The following is a 17,153-nucleotide window of genomic DNA, read 5'->3' as shown; positions in this document are numbered from 1 at the left end:
ATTGAAAGTATAAAAAAAAACTGGCATTAAAAGTGAAGTTCTAATGATGCCCCCCAAAAGAGTGCAAACATTCAATCTTGTCTATAATTGTATTCCATTTGGTACAGCATTGCATTATCAGTGCAAAAGGTTGTGAGTTTTAACACATAACTGATAAAATGTTTATGCCTTGTAATACACTTTGGATAAAAGCATCTGCCAAATTTATACATTTGAAATGTAACAAATTTCTAGGTTGATGCGAATGACTAAAAGTGCATGATGATGATATTATATATATATATATTCTGAGCCAATATTTTGTTTAACTGATGTTAAAGTCCTCTGCAGGCATGTGTGAAGTGAAGTTTACAGTATAGGTGATAAGTGAGGAAACAGGCCAGACTGGCAGTGCTCTCAGGCAAACACAGAAATCTGTGCCATTATAAGTGAAGAACTTATAATATAACAACATATGCGGCCTGGCCTGATGATAGCATGTGCATCGTACAGTACAACTGGGCACCAAATCGCTTTCCTTTCATGCAGTCTGCATGTTTCGAAGCTTGGGAGAGAAAACAGATTATATTTGCCATGCTTGGTCTCTCTCTCTCTCTCTCTTTCTCTCTCTCGTCCTTCAGAAAGCCGTTCAAACAACATTGAGTGAAAGCTGGTCGATGGTCATTTATTACCTTCAGCAGACCGGAATGGGGTTCTAGTGGTGACTCAGAGATGGAGTAAAGTCAAGCTGGGGCTGTGTCGAGCTGTACAATAAGACTGATGGGTCGGGCAGATGTGAAGCTGTGATGGAGATGCTGGTGAAGTCAGCAGGACAGACAGCAGGGTCAGTTTCTGCACTGTGACTGATTTTTCGGGAGCTGTGTATTACCTGCTGAAGCTTTATCAACCTCTATCAATAACCGAAACCTGCACACCTAATTATATTGCAATTTTGAACATGCTGATAAAACAATTTAGCTGGTTTTTTTACAGAATTGAGTTCATCAGCACTTTGTAATGATTGAACGATATGATCCCTACAAGTATTGATAATGCCACCTTTAAATAACAGCTGTGGCCACAGAAAATAAGCAAAAATTTAACTGCAGGAGCAACTGGCATCTTCTATTAGAGTTTGATCTTAAAAGACTTAAGCATGGCTTTACGGTGCTCTTTTAAGCCAGAGATGAGTTAAATTAAACAAGCAGGTTTCAAATATTCCCATCGGGCAAATTTAATAAAAAGGGTCGCAGCTGACAGCAATAAGCCCATATGTTTTTAATACAGCACTAAGTAAAGCGAACAACACCGGCCTTTAAAAAGCACTGATGAATGACATATGGTGTAAATGCTGATATTTTCCCACCATATTTTGTCTTGACGGCCACAGAAAAGACGAGGAGATGATTTTGGCAAAGGCCGTACAGTAAAGGACATTCTGGACGCATTCCTGCAACAAATACGAGAGCAGGTGGTGGTGAGGGGAGACTTCATTTTGTACATTTCATATTAAATGGCATTAGCCATTGCAGTCTATTGGGAAAAGGACTTTCATAATTTCTTCTGGCAACTGTGGTGGGAGTAACCGTGAATGATTGGTCGGCATTACTGTATTCTGTAGTCAGTAAAGCACAGCTGTCGCCGGTTATTAAATCCACTTTTGCATGGAGTAGTGCGTAAAAAAGGCGACCCGTTCCAATGCGAGATAAGTGCATGATAGCCTGTTGAGATGAAAGGTGACTGTCGTGTTCATGGATATGCCCAAATCTCATCAGACTACATCCTCCGTTGTACTGCAATGGCTGTCTCTTTCCCTTTTCTTCTTATCCCTTTAAACTACAATAGCAGAATCACATGTCCCTTAAACCACTGAGGCTTTCTTGTACATCCATTCTGTTTTTCCTGTAGGAATGCTTAATCGCTGAACCCAGACGTTTATCATTAAGGCTTATGGCAAAAATGGTTAGGTATATTTTTATGTCTCCTGCTTATTACTCTTCTATAAGAAAGAGAGAGAGAGAGAAAGATGTAAGTTTGCTCTTCATGTTGCTATGCTGGGATTCTAGGATCAATATACAGCAACTTGCCTCTGTTGTCAATTAAAGTATTGATCTCAGTGAATGATGACCAGACCGAATTGCTGGAGAAAGTCCCGTAGCTTCACAGATGATCAAGTTCAAAACATGTTTGGGGCAAGGGAGGAACGTTAATAAAATGAAAACTGAATCGACCTTTAAACACAAATCATGTAGTAGAGAAAGTTTGGAAAAAATATGTGGCCCGCCTGTGAAAACCCGGCTAAAGTCATTTTTTTGGAAATAGTGGTATTCGTTCTCATTCTTGTAAAGTAAATAACATTTAATGAAAAATCACCTCGATATCCTTAATACACTGTAAAAAAAAAAGTTGGTTCAATGTAAAAAAGTAAGTAACCAGGTTGTCTTAAAATTCTAAATATAAATTTAATTCAACTTAAAAATATTAAAGTCGCCATGAACCGGAAGTAGCGGCTGCCTTATTTTCCACATGGTGACGTATATCCGAGTGAAACCGGCTTCTGAAAAGAAATAAGGCAGGGCTGGATTTGTCCAGATTTGAGATCTGATTGGACAATTTGAAGTTGGGTTGTGTTTAGAAGTTGACCGATTTATAGATTAATGAGTGATGATCTTTGTTTGCGTGACAGAGTGAGCAGAGCCGCGCGCACACGCTTTCTGTCTTTAAACTGACTCTCTGCTTTCTCATTCACGCATATTACTCAAAACAAAACTGACACAATGGCGAAAGGTCGGAAAACCAAATCATATCCATCGAGGAAATGATTTTCGTGTTTTTACAGTAACACTTTGTTTACAGTTTTGGGCTGCTCAGACTGGATTAGCACACAACGCGTCCATTTCGCGAACTGACTCATTTGAACCGATTCGTTTAAATGAATGGTTGAAACAACAGATCTGTCCCAACACTAAACTCACAAAACGTCACTGTCAGCACAATCAGTCACACATAGCACCTTAGAAATGAGAATGTAAATGTGTTTAAAAAGATTTGCTCTAAAAAACAAAGACATTTACTATGTTAACTTTATGATGATTAAATAATTTATCAGGTGTGGAAAATCGGCCGAACATATCAGCCAAGAAAATCGGCATCATATATCGGCCATTGGCTGCCTTGATTTCTAAATATCGGGATCGGCCAGAGAAAAAAAACATATCGGTCGACCTCTAGACGTATTGCTAATTGCTAATAGCAGCGATCTTTACCTGGACCCGCCCACCTGCCATAAAATTTTAAGTTAACCAAGGTAACTTTTTTACATTGAACTTTTTATTTTTTTTACAAAGTTCTGACTAAGTAGGGCCATGTCAAATTTGATGCTTTATTTTTTAGTTTATTTTTGTGATGTGCATGTCCAAAAAGCAGAGAAATATTGGTATCATTCCGTGTGTCTCAATTCGTTCCCTAGCTCCCGAGGTCGTGAATCAGTATATCGTGTACACAGGTTCGGGCACTGGTAAGGACCATAGCTCACTTGACATTTGGACACTGTTCACTTATTTTTCTGTCACGTGGCTGCTTAAGTGCGTTGTGATCACTCACAGCTGTAATAATAACAATAATTATAATAATAATAACAACCGGCAAAACCAACATCTCTCTGACTTAATTTTAAACAGTACATTGTGAAAACGCTGTCATTATTCTCTTACATATCAGTGCATAAAATTGGAAAAATATAATTAAATTTTAAATGTATTTTTTTTTTACAATTTTAAATGAGTACTATTATTTTAAATATTGAGTAGATTGTGGTCCCTTAGGGGCTGTGTACACCAAAACTTTTAAACGCGGCTGAAAACGCCTTGAGGACGCTGAATGCCAGCTGTTTTTCAGCTGAGTGCCAGCTTTCTTCAGCTGAGCGCTTTGATAGCTGTGATACTTCAGCTGCGAGCCGGTTGGTTGCTGTGGTAATGTCCCGCCCCTCCTCCACTGTGATTGGGTGGCCGTGTGAGAACTGACATTGACGAGCGGAGCTTTTCTCCCAAAGTTGAATCTCTTTCAACTCTAGACTCTCAGCGCCGAGCGCGTGAAAACCGCCGAGCGCCGGTTTTAGCGCGGAAAAAACCCGCTAGCTGCTGGCTTATTTGAAAAACGCCGAGCTTCCATTGGAAACAATTGAAAACATGCGCCGGCCGCGGGCGTAAAAGTTTTGGTGTACACAACCCCTTACTGTGTAGCAATGTGTGTTTATATTTAAAACTAAAACAAACGTTTGTCTTTATAAAAGTTCTGTCACATTACATAAAGTTTATTGAATTGGATCACGTGATTTTCGGTTGGGGAGCTTCAGAAAAGGTCACGTGATTTCTGGTAAGGGAACATAGGGACCATCGATGCTCACTGGTTTTTGCGTTGCATTGTGGGAATTTTTAGGGAATGAACGTTCCAGTGCACTGGACGGATTTTGCAGGTGTTACGTATTCACACTCAGGATTCACCAGCAATCAAAAACTGTATTTATTTCAACACATAGTAGTTTTAAAATGTATAAAAAAATAGACAAAATAATAAATTTCGTCATCAGAATAGTATGCATGTAACCGTGAATGTTTTTTACGTAATGCACATACATCGTACAAGTTAAATAAACTATGCTTTGCAATGTGCACTCAACCGTGTGCGTATGTTCAGTTACCAAAGAGCTCAGATGCAAAAGCCGCTAAATGTCATCTCCGTCAAATATGATATAATGAAATTAACTGAATGCTGTTGCCATATAATATATGTTCTTCATAAAATATCTTTGCTTCAAATCCGCTTATTCCTCGCCTCAGGCCATTCAGAAATAACGTTTTGTTGGCAGGATCTGCTAAACACCACGTTGATTTTTCAGAAAGTCCTCTAAGTGTTTGAAAGGTACCCTTTAAAATTGTTATTCCATTTACATCTGTAATATTGTCTTCATTTACACTAATGAAATTTCAGATTTTCAGTCTGAATCTTGCAGTTGTGTTCACAATAGCTTTTATTTACATCAATAACCTTGACTTGACAGCAGCTGAGCTTCATGGTTATGTCCTAAGCATTTTTTTTCATACACGGGTATCAATCAATCAAAGTCTAACATGCTTTACTTAAACATTAGGTTGCTCGGAGCGGGCGTGTCATTCCATCACTCACTATAAAGTGGGGGATTAGGAATCTCTGCAGGTGCGTCTGACCCTACTGTTATGAGATCGGCTAGTCTGTGATTACAGATGTGCATGTGCTGCGTGATCAGCAGGCATCGCAGCTCAGCTGTTTGAAGGACACTAACTATCACAGGTAATCATTGTCTTCTCCGACCTTCCACTTGCTGTGTGGCATATTTTACATGCCAAAATCCCTCAGTCTCCCTAGAGGTCAACTGTCCAATTACAGTGAGAGCAACCATCCCCCTGGATGCCCCACTTCTGTTATATTCTTCTGCCTGACCTGACCGGTCATTCGGATGAGCTTATTGAGCTGGTGGGATGAAGGGATCTATGGGTAAACATGAAAGGACGGATGACGCTTTTCTCTCAAATAAAAACCCAGAGCTTCTGTAGTCTGCCAGTCTGTATGAGTGACAGCTGGCTTTTGAAATCAAAGCTAGGTCTGGATCTATGTGACATGACCTGCTTGGCCATGGGGTCCAAAACATTTTAGTATTATAATTTAAACCCAATACACAGCCTAGGCTATGGTTCCTTGTGGTTATTTCATCTTGCCATTTTAAGCAGCTGACTTTTCATCTGGTCAGCATTTCAGGTCAGATTGCTGAAGTCAATAATATCATTTAAAATGCATGAGGGTCAAAATAATGCTTATAATTGCATACATGTTCAATGGAGTGAGGTATAATGCATGCATAGAGAGAGAGAGAGAGAGAGAGAGAGAGAGAGAGAGAGAGAGAGAGAGAGAGTCACCAAAAATGATAACTATACAGATTTTATTCTTGGTGTTTGTATAACTGGTAGCGCATTACACGTTAGCAACGCAAAAGGTCATAGGTTCAATTCCCAGGAAACACACAAACTAATAAAATGTATACTCTGTAATGCACGCTTTGGATAAAAGCTTCTGTCATTTGCATAAAAATTTAAATATACGGATAAATATAATGATAGCAATATTAGCTACAGCAGTTAATGATAACATTATGCTTGCTAAGATCTAATGCGATTCTAATGTATGAGCCCTTTAGATTTAAAGCCCTTTAAAAATGGCTTTTGATGGGCTGTCGATGCTTTATCATATATATATAAATCATTAAACTGCTCTAAAGTGATCACACTGATATAGTTTCTCTGTATCATTATAAACTGAACAAAATTATAAACGCAACACTTTTTTTATGCACTCATTTTTCATGAACTGCACATTTTAGAGTCGCCTTTTATTGTGGCCAGCCTAAGGCACGCCTGTGCAATAATCATGCAGTCTAATCAGCATCTTTATATGCCACACCTGTGAGTTGGATGGATTATTTCGGCAAAGGAGAAGTGCTACATAGATTTAGCAAAAGACAGATATTTGAGAGAAATAGGCCTTTTGTGTACAAAGAAAAAGTCAGCTCATGAAAAATGAGGGCAAAAGCGTTTATAATTTCGTTCAGTGTAGAGTAGTGTAAAATCCAAATACATGGACCATACAAGTTAAAGGGGACTGGAAATAATATATCATTCACAGAAAGTAGAAATGTATCCATCAGTCATAATAAATCAGTACAACATTAGCTTGTGTTATTACCAAAAAGACATTGATTTTCAAATTCGACTGTAATTCATCAACAATTGACTCACTGGGGTTGGGTGGAAAGAGCGTGCAGCTCTTGCAGTGAATGATTTCTTTCATGATAGGCATGTCTTGTGAGACTGATGGAGGCACGATCCCAAGGCCGGGCATCATGGGGTTCATTGGAGCGATGCCCGTCATCATGCCAAGACTGGGGTCAAAATCTGCAGGAGAAAAGAAAAGAGGGCATCAGGACTGAGCCGATAACAGGCCCTCCGGTCTGCACGGTGGTGCCACAAATTACGGCTATACGAGGTTAACGTTTTCTCTCAATATTAAATAAACATATATAAGACTAATGCATATTTAAAAGGCTTTCCAAATGAATAGGTTTTTACTGAATCATTCCCCCAGCTGTTTACCACGGTTATTATTATGCGTACCCTGTCCGTCTGTGAACACTGGCTTTCATTCACAGGTATTAGTTTAGACTACAGCTGCATGACAGTGCTGAGTTCTTTGAAATGGAAATGATGGAGCCCTCGCTCTCTATGGTCTACGTCGCACCTGTGGAGCGGGGCTGAGTTTATAAGTTTGCCTAACCTCGGTGAGAGCACTCCTCTCTCAAACGCTTCAAATATTTCCTTTATTTGCAACCGAGCGAGATAAACAAGCCCTCCCTCTGGCATGGGAAAAAATAGCTAAAAAGTGAATAAATAAATTATGAATTAATGCATCGCGGGGAGCATACATTCAAAGCGTTAAGTCTCCACGAACAAAAACAATGGTCGCAGTTCATTAGCCTTGAGAAAACAACACGGCTATCTGCCGACTTTAGCAGATGTTGTGAAAATATGTCAATATAAAATTTGTCTCACAGTTTTGAGTATCAGCATAACTATGCACATGCACATTCATTATTTTATTTGTATTATTTTGTCATTGCGATTCTAATAATGTCTTCTTTGGCCATGAATGTGATTAAATGCTAGAGAGAGAGTCGGTAGCAGAACAGGCAGACAGAAATCCATCACACCGGGCAGGTCAGGATAGATTGTGAAGATAAACTGAAGAGCTGGCAGATGTGTCTGAGAGGTGACGACAGATCCGGCGCACATCCACATTAACAGAGCTGCAGCAGGAGGAGAACGAGGAGTCGGAGGAGATTAGGCGTCACATTGGCTACCTTAATGATTGTGTTAGTATTGATATTTCTGTCTCACAGACACTAATGGAGGCACGAGATAAGATGCACCCCAGACACTTGGGAGGTGACTCACGTTGGTAAGAATGCCACTTTTTTGATGCATGCCAAAAACTCGACCCTATCTGGCTGGCTTCTTCTGGATATTCTAGGACTGGAGGCCTCATTTAGCAGCATGCAATTGCGTGGCATCATTATATGCAGTAAAAAAGTATTTTATTCGTATGTGTGTTACCTCTTTAGATATCATGTGACATCGCCAAGTACTGGCTTGGTACAAATAATACAATGTTTTAAGTAATTTTTGTGGATCTGTGTGAATCATTTTGACAATGTTGTCATTTGCATGCAAAATAAAAACACGTTTCTGTTGGAGCCAGTGGTGTAGTGGGTGGTGCTCCGACATATGTTGCAGAAGCAGTTTCGGTGACCGAAGTTTGAATCCTGGCTTGAGGTCCTTTGCCGCTCCCGTACCCCTCTCACCACCCTATATTTTCCTGTGCTTTCCTATCATACGGTCTATCTAATAAAGGCATATCTTAATAACTTAATATTTTTTCAATCATTTTTTTGTATAAATGTACGTTAAAATATTGCAGTGGTATCTGACTGTTTTTTATAAATCTAAAGCATAATATCATACTTTTTTTTAAATACATTATTACACAAAAATTTAGTAATTAATTACTTTTACTCAAGTAATTATTAATTAAAAGTTTTGTTTATCTATAAGAAAGTAGCCTACACTGTAAAAAATTCATATCAACACAAGTTTTGGTTTTACCTTTACTTTTATTGGTTTAACAAATTAAAGCACCACTATGTAGTTTTTTTACCTTTAAATAATGTCTCTAAAATTATTTCAGTGATAGAACAACTTTTAACTGGACAAATTGTACTGTTGCTGCAACCTGAGCAGCCTCCTAGCTGCTACAAGCACACTCTGAAAGTGGCGGTGGAGGGTATAGCCCTCAGCCCCCCCTCCCCCTGCCTGCAGAAGAGTGTCTGATACCAGGCACTGTTGCGCTTTTCAACCACATGGGGGAGCTGTAAGTCATTTTTACATGGAAACTACATAGTGTTGCTTTAAGTAAAAAAATAAACTTGTTTATAAGTTATGTCAACTATATACTAGTGAAAACTTGCAAAACCAATTTAATTAAACAAATGTACTTAAGTATTAAGGGTAAAAAACATTGTATTTATGAAATGCAATGAAGTACAATATTATGAATCGGAACATAGTGAAGTAAAAGTTTGTCGAAGATACACAAATATTTGAGTATTAAGTAAAAAAAAATGAGATGCACCGATATGAAATGTTTCCACCGATACCAATAGCCGATTATTCAGATTGATATTTGCCGATGCCAATTCCGATCTAGTTTTTATATTACCTTGCATTATTATTTTTTCTGTATGTGATTCATTCATATATGACCATTAATATTGAACATTAAACTAGTGATGTTTTTTTTTACATTTTCTATATACAGAGCCCCAATTCATTGCATTTTTCTTCTTCACTGCGTGTTATCTTTTGATTGACAGAACATACAGTATCAATCATGACTTGCTATTTTTAAACTATCCGCCGACAATGTAAAAAAGTGCTTTTATCGTCCGATACCGATTATTGGCCGAAATATCGGTGCATCTCTATAAAAAACACTTCACTACTTTACACTTCTTGAATATACATTTCAATAATAAATAAACAACCATGAGTATATCCTTAAGATGTTGCACCTCCTGAGTGATGGAGACCCAATGAAAGATGCAGATGAAGTTCTAGACAAATGCTTATGTATGATATTATAAATACTTTTAATTTCTTTTGGTAGAAGAGACCATGCTTATCCAGTGAATATAAAGGAAACAAACAGTTTTTGCAGGCTCAGTCAGGTCAGTAGTTAAGATTTGGGCCATGCAAAAATGTACAGTTGTGAAGATATTGGCACCCTTGGTAAATATGAGCAAAGAAAGCTGGGAAATTTAAAGTGCATACAGTAGTTTCGCTTTTTAGCTTTTATTTTAAAATTTACACAAAAAAATCTTTCATTAATAAAACATATTTGAAAGTGTGTGTGGGTAATCACACCATAAAAATGTGCTAAGAAAATATTAATATCAATGGGATTGGGAATATACTTTAGAGATGTATTACTCATTAAAATGTCTAGGGGTGGCAATAATTGTGTTAAGTGTGTATTACTAAAATACGTTTGTTTCATTATGTAACCCCTCCACACTTTCAATTGTTTTACTTCTATGAAATATTGCATTTTGTGATTTTTTTTAAATATAAGCTCAAAACCAAAATTATAAGAGATTTATTTTGACAGCTTTCTTTGCTCATATTTACCAAGATAGACCTTTTTTATCCCCAACTGTACCAACATACTTTCAAAAGAAATTTCAAAGGAAATCAATTTATATATAAAATATACATCAGTTAGTCAGAGTATGTATGTGATTAATTCAGTAATTAATTGCTACTAAATTCAGTTATCAGGTTACTCGTTTCACGGCATAACGGTACATGAAATAAATACAATTACCTCCAGCAAGTCAAGCGGTGTGCTTTCACACTCGCAGTATTTCTGTTACATGAAAGACTGCAACTCTGTATAGAAAATTAAGTGATTTCTAGGCCGGCCATTAATTTCAAACGGTTGCCGGGAGTGAGCCATTGAGAACCATTACAAACTTAATCATCATGAAATGCAATTTATGTGAGGAGGACTGCGTTTACATCCAAAATGGTAATTCATTTACAATGAAGGGAATTTAACCCACAAACTGAATAAAATAAACTGTTTAATCATCTAGCTTGAGCCAGATTTACTGAATGGAAAGCAATTTGTGTTCCTGTCGTTGGATGTTTAAAGGGACAGTTCACCAAAAAATGAAAATGTTGTCATCATTTTCTCATCCTCATGTTGTTTTAAACCTGTATGAGTTTCTTTATTCTGAGGAACACAAAAAATGATGTTTTGATAAATGATGGAAAGCACACAGCTGATTGTAACCATTTACTTTCATAGTAGGAAAACAAATATTATGTAAGCATTGTGATAAATGATAAAGAAGATATTTTGATAAATGATGGTAGGCATGCAGTTGACGGTACCCATTAAATTTCATCGTATTTGCTTTTCCTACTATAGAAGTCAATGGTTACAATCAGCTGTGTGTTTACCATCATTTATCAAAATATCTTCTTTTGTGTTCATCAGAAAAAATAAATTCATACAGGTTTAAAACAACACGAGGATGAGAAAATAATGACAGAATTTTCATCTTTGGGTGAACTATCCCTTTAATAGTCTCTATCGCCATCTCTGTTTGAAACATAAAATTGCATATTACTTTGCAGTTTTTTTGCTGGGTGGGTTGAAGTCAAACGAAGTCAAAATGACACTATCCGCCAATGCGTATTTTATTATAAGTCACACAAAGCAAGTTTGACTCATTGAAAATTAAATGGCTCATGTAAAATTTATTTTGACCTTGTGGGGTTTGACAATTTGAAGGTAACCTTTTTACTGCACACTTGTTAAAATATTCATTTTTTATGGTTTATTTTACATCCCATTCAAGGGAAGTGCTAGAAATGTGTGGGAAAAACTACAGTCTTACATTTTCCACTCCATCACACATCCAAAATTAGAATCAGGTGCACCAAATCAGATTAGAGCGCTATTAGAGAGAAACACGAGTTGTGTGGCTACATCATGCTAAGATCAAAAGAGCTCTTCAAGATGCTTTGACAAATGACTTGGGATGCCTACAAGTCCAGGCAGGGTTTTAATGCCATTTCTAAGCTATTTGCAGACAATCACTTCAATGTCTACAAGACCATCTGCCGATGGAAAATGCTTTCAACATTTTCTTCTCACTCGGGAGGTTCTGATAAGTTTTAGACCGGATTCAGTCAGTATTGAAAGTACTCGAATCAAGCATCCAAAGAGACTGCACAACTTTGTCCTACAAGCAAAGTCAAATAAGAACTGTCTGCTCCCAAAAAAGAAAAGAGATCCATGACTAAGGCAGAAGATCAAGGTGAAGAGCAGGACTGTTAAACATGGTGCTCTCAATGCAAGATACAAGAAAGATCTAGGGCTTCTTAGTAAAAACCAAAAACAAAGAAACTGAAACCTTTGTGAAGTGGTGATGGTGTAAGCTTTATAGTTTGGGTCTGGCAGGGCATGACCACCCTGCAATGACAAGAATTCATTATAACAGAGAACCCATGGATAACATCAGAGGGTCTTTGAAGAGCGCAGCCATTTGTAAAACAGCTGAACCGTAAAAGACCCTCACAACAAGACAACGGTCTTACACTTCTCAAAAAATATGACTTAATATAAAGCATTACACGTAAGAGTCAAGCGAAAAACCCAGTTTGTAATCTCAGATATTCTGACCAACAATGAATGTTTTTCTGTGTTCATGGTCATCATATAGTGCTTTGATATTTAATAACATACAGCAATTTACTGACATTCAATTAAGGCATCCGAAGTCACGAAGCAAACTGAAGGGACATAAGTGTTGCCGATGCAACAAATGATGCACATAATGCAAATAATAGCCATTATGCAAATAATCATGTTGCACTTATATATTGCAAAACTGATTTGAGTCCAGCAAAAACACACTTGCTTTCAGTATGTAAAGAAAAATAGAGACATAAGAAAACCATTCAACTTTCTTTTGAAGGATGCAGAATAAAACGGTGTTTAATTCAAATCTAGCACTTAGGTAAAAGCACAAGGTCACGTCTCTATTTAAGTTTTAATTCACTATGCACAATGAAGAACCTGCAGTCTGTTAAACTTAAATCATCCTGCGTGCTCATCTCTCTTAGCACAATTTAAAGAGTCTGACAGTTCTGTGTTATTTGGCATGAACGCAGCCCTCTGCTAAGTCCTTTAATGTAGCTCACGACGGCAGGTGCAGGTCTGCTCGCGCCCTGGCATTGAGGTAATAGACACCGGACTGATGAATTATGAAACCTGCTCTCGGCAGGCACACAGCACATTAGGCAGGCTGAGAAATCACAGGCCTGTTCTCTAGGAAAAGCAGGCTCTTAAAAAAAATAAGAGCAGGAAATGATATTTATTCATGACACCAGTGAGAAAGATGATACTCATACACAAAAAAACTGTCAAATACAAACAGTAAATTTGTTTAGAAGCTGATCCAATATACATGCTTTTCCCAGGGTTGGGTATACAGCAGGATTTTCTTTAGATTGGGGGGAAAATCCTAAGGCAGCAATGTTTAACAGTGTACTTATATTTGTTCTCAAAGTGAAGCCCAGGAAGGATTTTCTCAAGCCTTAGGAAATATGAATGTGCAGAGTTTAGTTTTGTCTTGTCTCTGTCCTGTTAACAACAACTCCAACAGAAAACTAAAAACTATATATTAGGGCTGTCAATAGATTTAAATATTTAATGTAGATTAATAGAGATATAGAAATACAGCCTGCACTCTTAAAGTCCCCATGCAATCAAAATTGACATTTCTAAAATATTGTAGTGTTCATTATAAACAATTTATATATGTGGGTAATTATTTAAAAACAAAGTGCCCTCATAAACTAACCAAAATCTGAAAATGTACTTCCACCCTTGTGGAAATCATTCTCTGATGACATCAGCTAGATGACTTGGGCGGAGCATCCGTTATAACCCCACCCCTTTAACTGTCAGTCTGCTTTGAGTTCCATTTCTGAATGAAACGCCTACTTTTCTATATCCAATTTACACACAGTGGAAAATAGGGATCCAATATGCTGGATCGGTATCGAGGCAGATCCTGGCTTTTTGGCTGGATCAGACATAGGATCGAGGACCAACAACATGACCGATCCAATTCTGATATGTGCGTTAGCCGTGGTTGTTACTGACAAGCTATTAAAAGGACAACGTAAATATTATAAAAGCACAAATGTTTTATGCACAGTTATAAACTTTCCATTGCGGTTCAAGAATTCCCATGACAGTATGCTTCAAGGGCATCAATTCTGTGCCCAGAAACCCCATGAACGTAGCATGTTATGACTTAGGCACATCAATTCTGCCCCCCGAAAGTGCATAGGAAGTCCGGTCAAATGCATAATTCCCAAAATAACCATCTGCATACTACAGCTTTTTTTCTATGAAAGTTTTACGAAATTAAGAAAAAAATATTTAGCATACTCAATCGATCAAACGTACCTAGTATATGTTCTCCTAAACACTGTCATGATTAATATTTACTAATGTTTCCTGTAACTTGTAAATAATTTAAAATGATTGATTTTAACATTTAAAATGATACTAGATGTAGCAGAAAGCACTATAAACATTTAATTAGTATCGGACATATATCATATCGGCTGATTTCCGGTATCGGAATCGGATCAGAATTGAAAAAGTGGGATCGGAACATCCCTAGTGGAAAACATAAGCCACGACCACTATTTTATTTGTGTGTCATTCCATTTTACTCAGAAATACGTCACGAATTGGAAGGAAAGTCGATCGCGACTTCTTCGTGCTTGCACATGCCAGTGACTTAAAACGGCAGAACAACGTAATCTTGTTCATTTCAGTCCAAGTTTGGCCACTTCTAGTTTCAGCCTTGGATGCCCACGGACCAGAAACAACACAAAGCTGTCTGACCGGAGAAGAAAGCTTTCATGTTTACTAGAGGCAGACCGATTAATTGGTGAAACAATTGGCTAACGTAAAAAAAATCGCCATTATAAAAATGCTCCATTCTCCAGAGAAACAACAGCAGGAAGTTTATCGTCAAGGCTGACAGGACAATTACATTAATAGTACATCAAACAGTTACATTAAAATACACACATATTAATCCAACCCAAATGTTTAATGTTATGATTATTACCATCGATTTGCATTCCTTTATTTCCAGCTGGTTACTTTTATCCATATTTTAATTTAATGTAGAGAGAAAACTATATGCCGCTGTCAGCAACGTTAACACATCCAACAAATCAAAATCTGATTTCAGTTCTTTTTTTCTCATCACTGCAATACATCTTTTCTTATTTTGATTAGATGTTAAAACATAAGCAAATAAAGTACAACACTACACATATTATAGACATTTATGTAATTTGAATTTTACCAGTGGGAGCATTTCACAGAAGTATTTACTTCAATACTTATACATATAATTAATATATTTTGATTTATACATTTATCTATTTAGCACATTTTCATGGTTCAGAACTATTGTTGAATAACCTTTGTAATACATTTCAGCACTGTTTCACTTTGAGTGTTATGTTTGTTTTTCATCCAGTATCCATTTAAAAAAACTATCGGTCGATTAATCGGTTATCGGCCATTGTTCTCATAAACCTTAGAGATGCTTGTGAATGATGGTTGCACGCCGGCCTGTTATTGTGACGACATCTCCAAGCCCCTAAACTTGACGCGACACAAAGGGAAACATGACTGGTTTACGTTTTAATCATATGGCCTCTTGGGCGGTCCTAAGCCATTCAAAAAGGCCATGGTTCCCAGACCATGTCTGTAGGAAGGCAACTAGGCGACTTCCAGCAACGTGAGTGACAGTGATCATTGGCAACATGAAGTTGGTGTGTCCAACTACGAGACAAAGTTCCAAAAAAATCACATAAAATCATCCAAGTACATGGTTTCACCAGCCGTCTCCATTATACTCCATTGGCGGCTCGTGACTGCTCATCTGAAGGGCGCTAATTCAAAATAAGTGTTCGGAGTGACGTTTGTGTTTCCCTTTTCCAAAATATGTGTTCTGCGTGTCGAGAGATCATGTGTTTTGTCAAAATAAGTGCCTGGTGCACACGCGTCAAAACTTTTTATGATAAAAGAGACGCTCACGTTCACAAAATACACACAAGACACTCCCTTAACAGTAAACTCTGATTACGTATGAGATTATGTGAGTATCTGGCAAACGCGAGCGTCTCTTTTATCATAAACCCTTTAGACGCGTCTGCAGCAGGGACTTATTTTGACAAAACACGTGATGCACACAGGATCTCTCGAGGCGCAGGACACATATTTTGAAAAAAGGCCCAACACACATGACGGGCTGCATACATATCGAACTTCGCATCGAGCACCCTCGAAAAAAGAAGTTACCGACCGCCACTGTTATACCCACCACACTGAAATCCCATTCGCCCAAAATTGTACTGTACATAACATCAATATTTTTTGAATGGCTGTCAAGCATTATTTCACTTTTGGTGTGGACAGACTAATTACATGTCACAAGAAAACTATCGCATCACGCCTGGTGTTAGAGGACGAAGGAGGGTGGAAATGTTGCAAAAAGAAACCTCTTGGTGCAAGAAATCTTAAATTATAAGTATTTGAAACCATTTCAAATATATAAGAGAAAAACTAAAACATCCAAACAGAATTTACACCAGAAGGCAAGAGCAGCTTTTTAATTATTTACTGGTGGATTACTTAGCACACCGATGCTGTATTGAAATGTGGCTGTTTGGATATTCTCATAATTTGCAATACTTCTGAACTACAAACTTGCTTAGGGCAGCTGCATTAAAAGGCAGCCATCAATCAAAAGAGCAAGAGAGTCAAAAAAATCAGCCTGGCATTTAACAGCAAAGAGCTCCTGGCGACCGCTGCCTGATGCAGGGAAGGGCCCGTCTCGCTCTCTGCCTGCCTTCCTCCGCAAAAGTCCCCCTCAGCATCAGCACCGCTGAACAATGACACAGCCAGACCTCATGAGGCATGTTGGGTATTCTCAAATGAGGCATGCAAGCCAATCTCCCAGCGGAATAAGTCTAACACCTCTGTGAGAACCCAAGATATGGCGCTTCGCACTGCAATTCACCCCTGACTGCCAGGAATTCAGGGGGCAGGAAATCATTTTACCCCGCTAAACTATAAGTACAGAGCCAGCGCCGTGAAAAGATCTGCATTAGCAGCAGGGATTTTAGCTCTTCCACATATCATTTCCTTCATTTCTCTGATGTCGGCTAGAGGCTCCAGAAGTCATACAGCTGATTGCAAACTACACCAGATGAAAATATGGCCTTTCCACACATTTGCACATGCCGTTTTGTATTTTGTGCTTGAATCGCAGTTTCATTAGTATAAGATGACCCAGTCTAAAGGAGTTTGTCAGCAATTTTACTGTACAACAGGTATATTGCATTACAATGTGCAATGAT

The 17,153-nt window shown here is 37.9% G+C and overlaps 1 protein-coding gene across 3 annotated transcripts in view; it reads right to left on the bottom strand.

Moving 5' to 3' along the window:
• enox2 (ecto-NOX disulfide-thiol exchanger 2) overlaps window positions 1–17,153 on the bottom strand; it is a 302,121-nt gene that overhangs the window by 72,359 nt on the left and 212,609 nt on the right. For all 3 annotated transcript variants that reach the window (XM_065271218.2, XM_065271235.2, XM_065271223.2), the window contains one exon: window positions 6,807–6,962. In XM_065271218.2, the coding sequence (XP_065127290.2) occupies window positions 6,807–6,962 (156 nt within the window). The remainder of the gene's footprint in view (window positions 1–6,806; window positions 6,963–17,153) is intronic.

This window comes from Paramisgurnus dabryanus, chromosome 16 (genome assembly GCF_030506205.2).
Source record: "Paramisgurnus dabryanus chromosome 16, PD_genome_1.1, whole genome shotgun sequence".
In the NCBI taxonomy this organism is placed as follows: Eukaryota; Metazoa; Chordata; class Actinopteri; order Cypriniformes; family Cobitidae; genus Paramisgurnus; species Paramisgurnus dabryanus.
The sequence above is the reverse complement of the archived record's forward strand: the minus strand, read 5'-3'. Positions and strand labels throughout refer to the sequence as shown.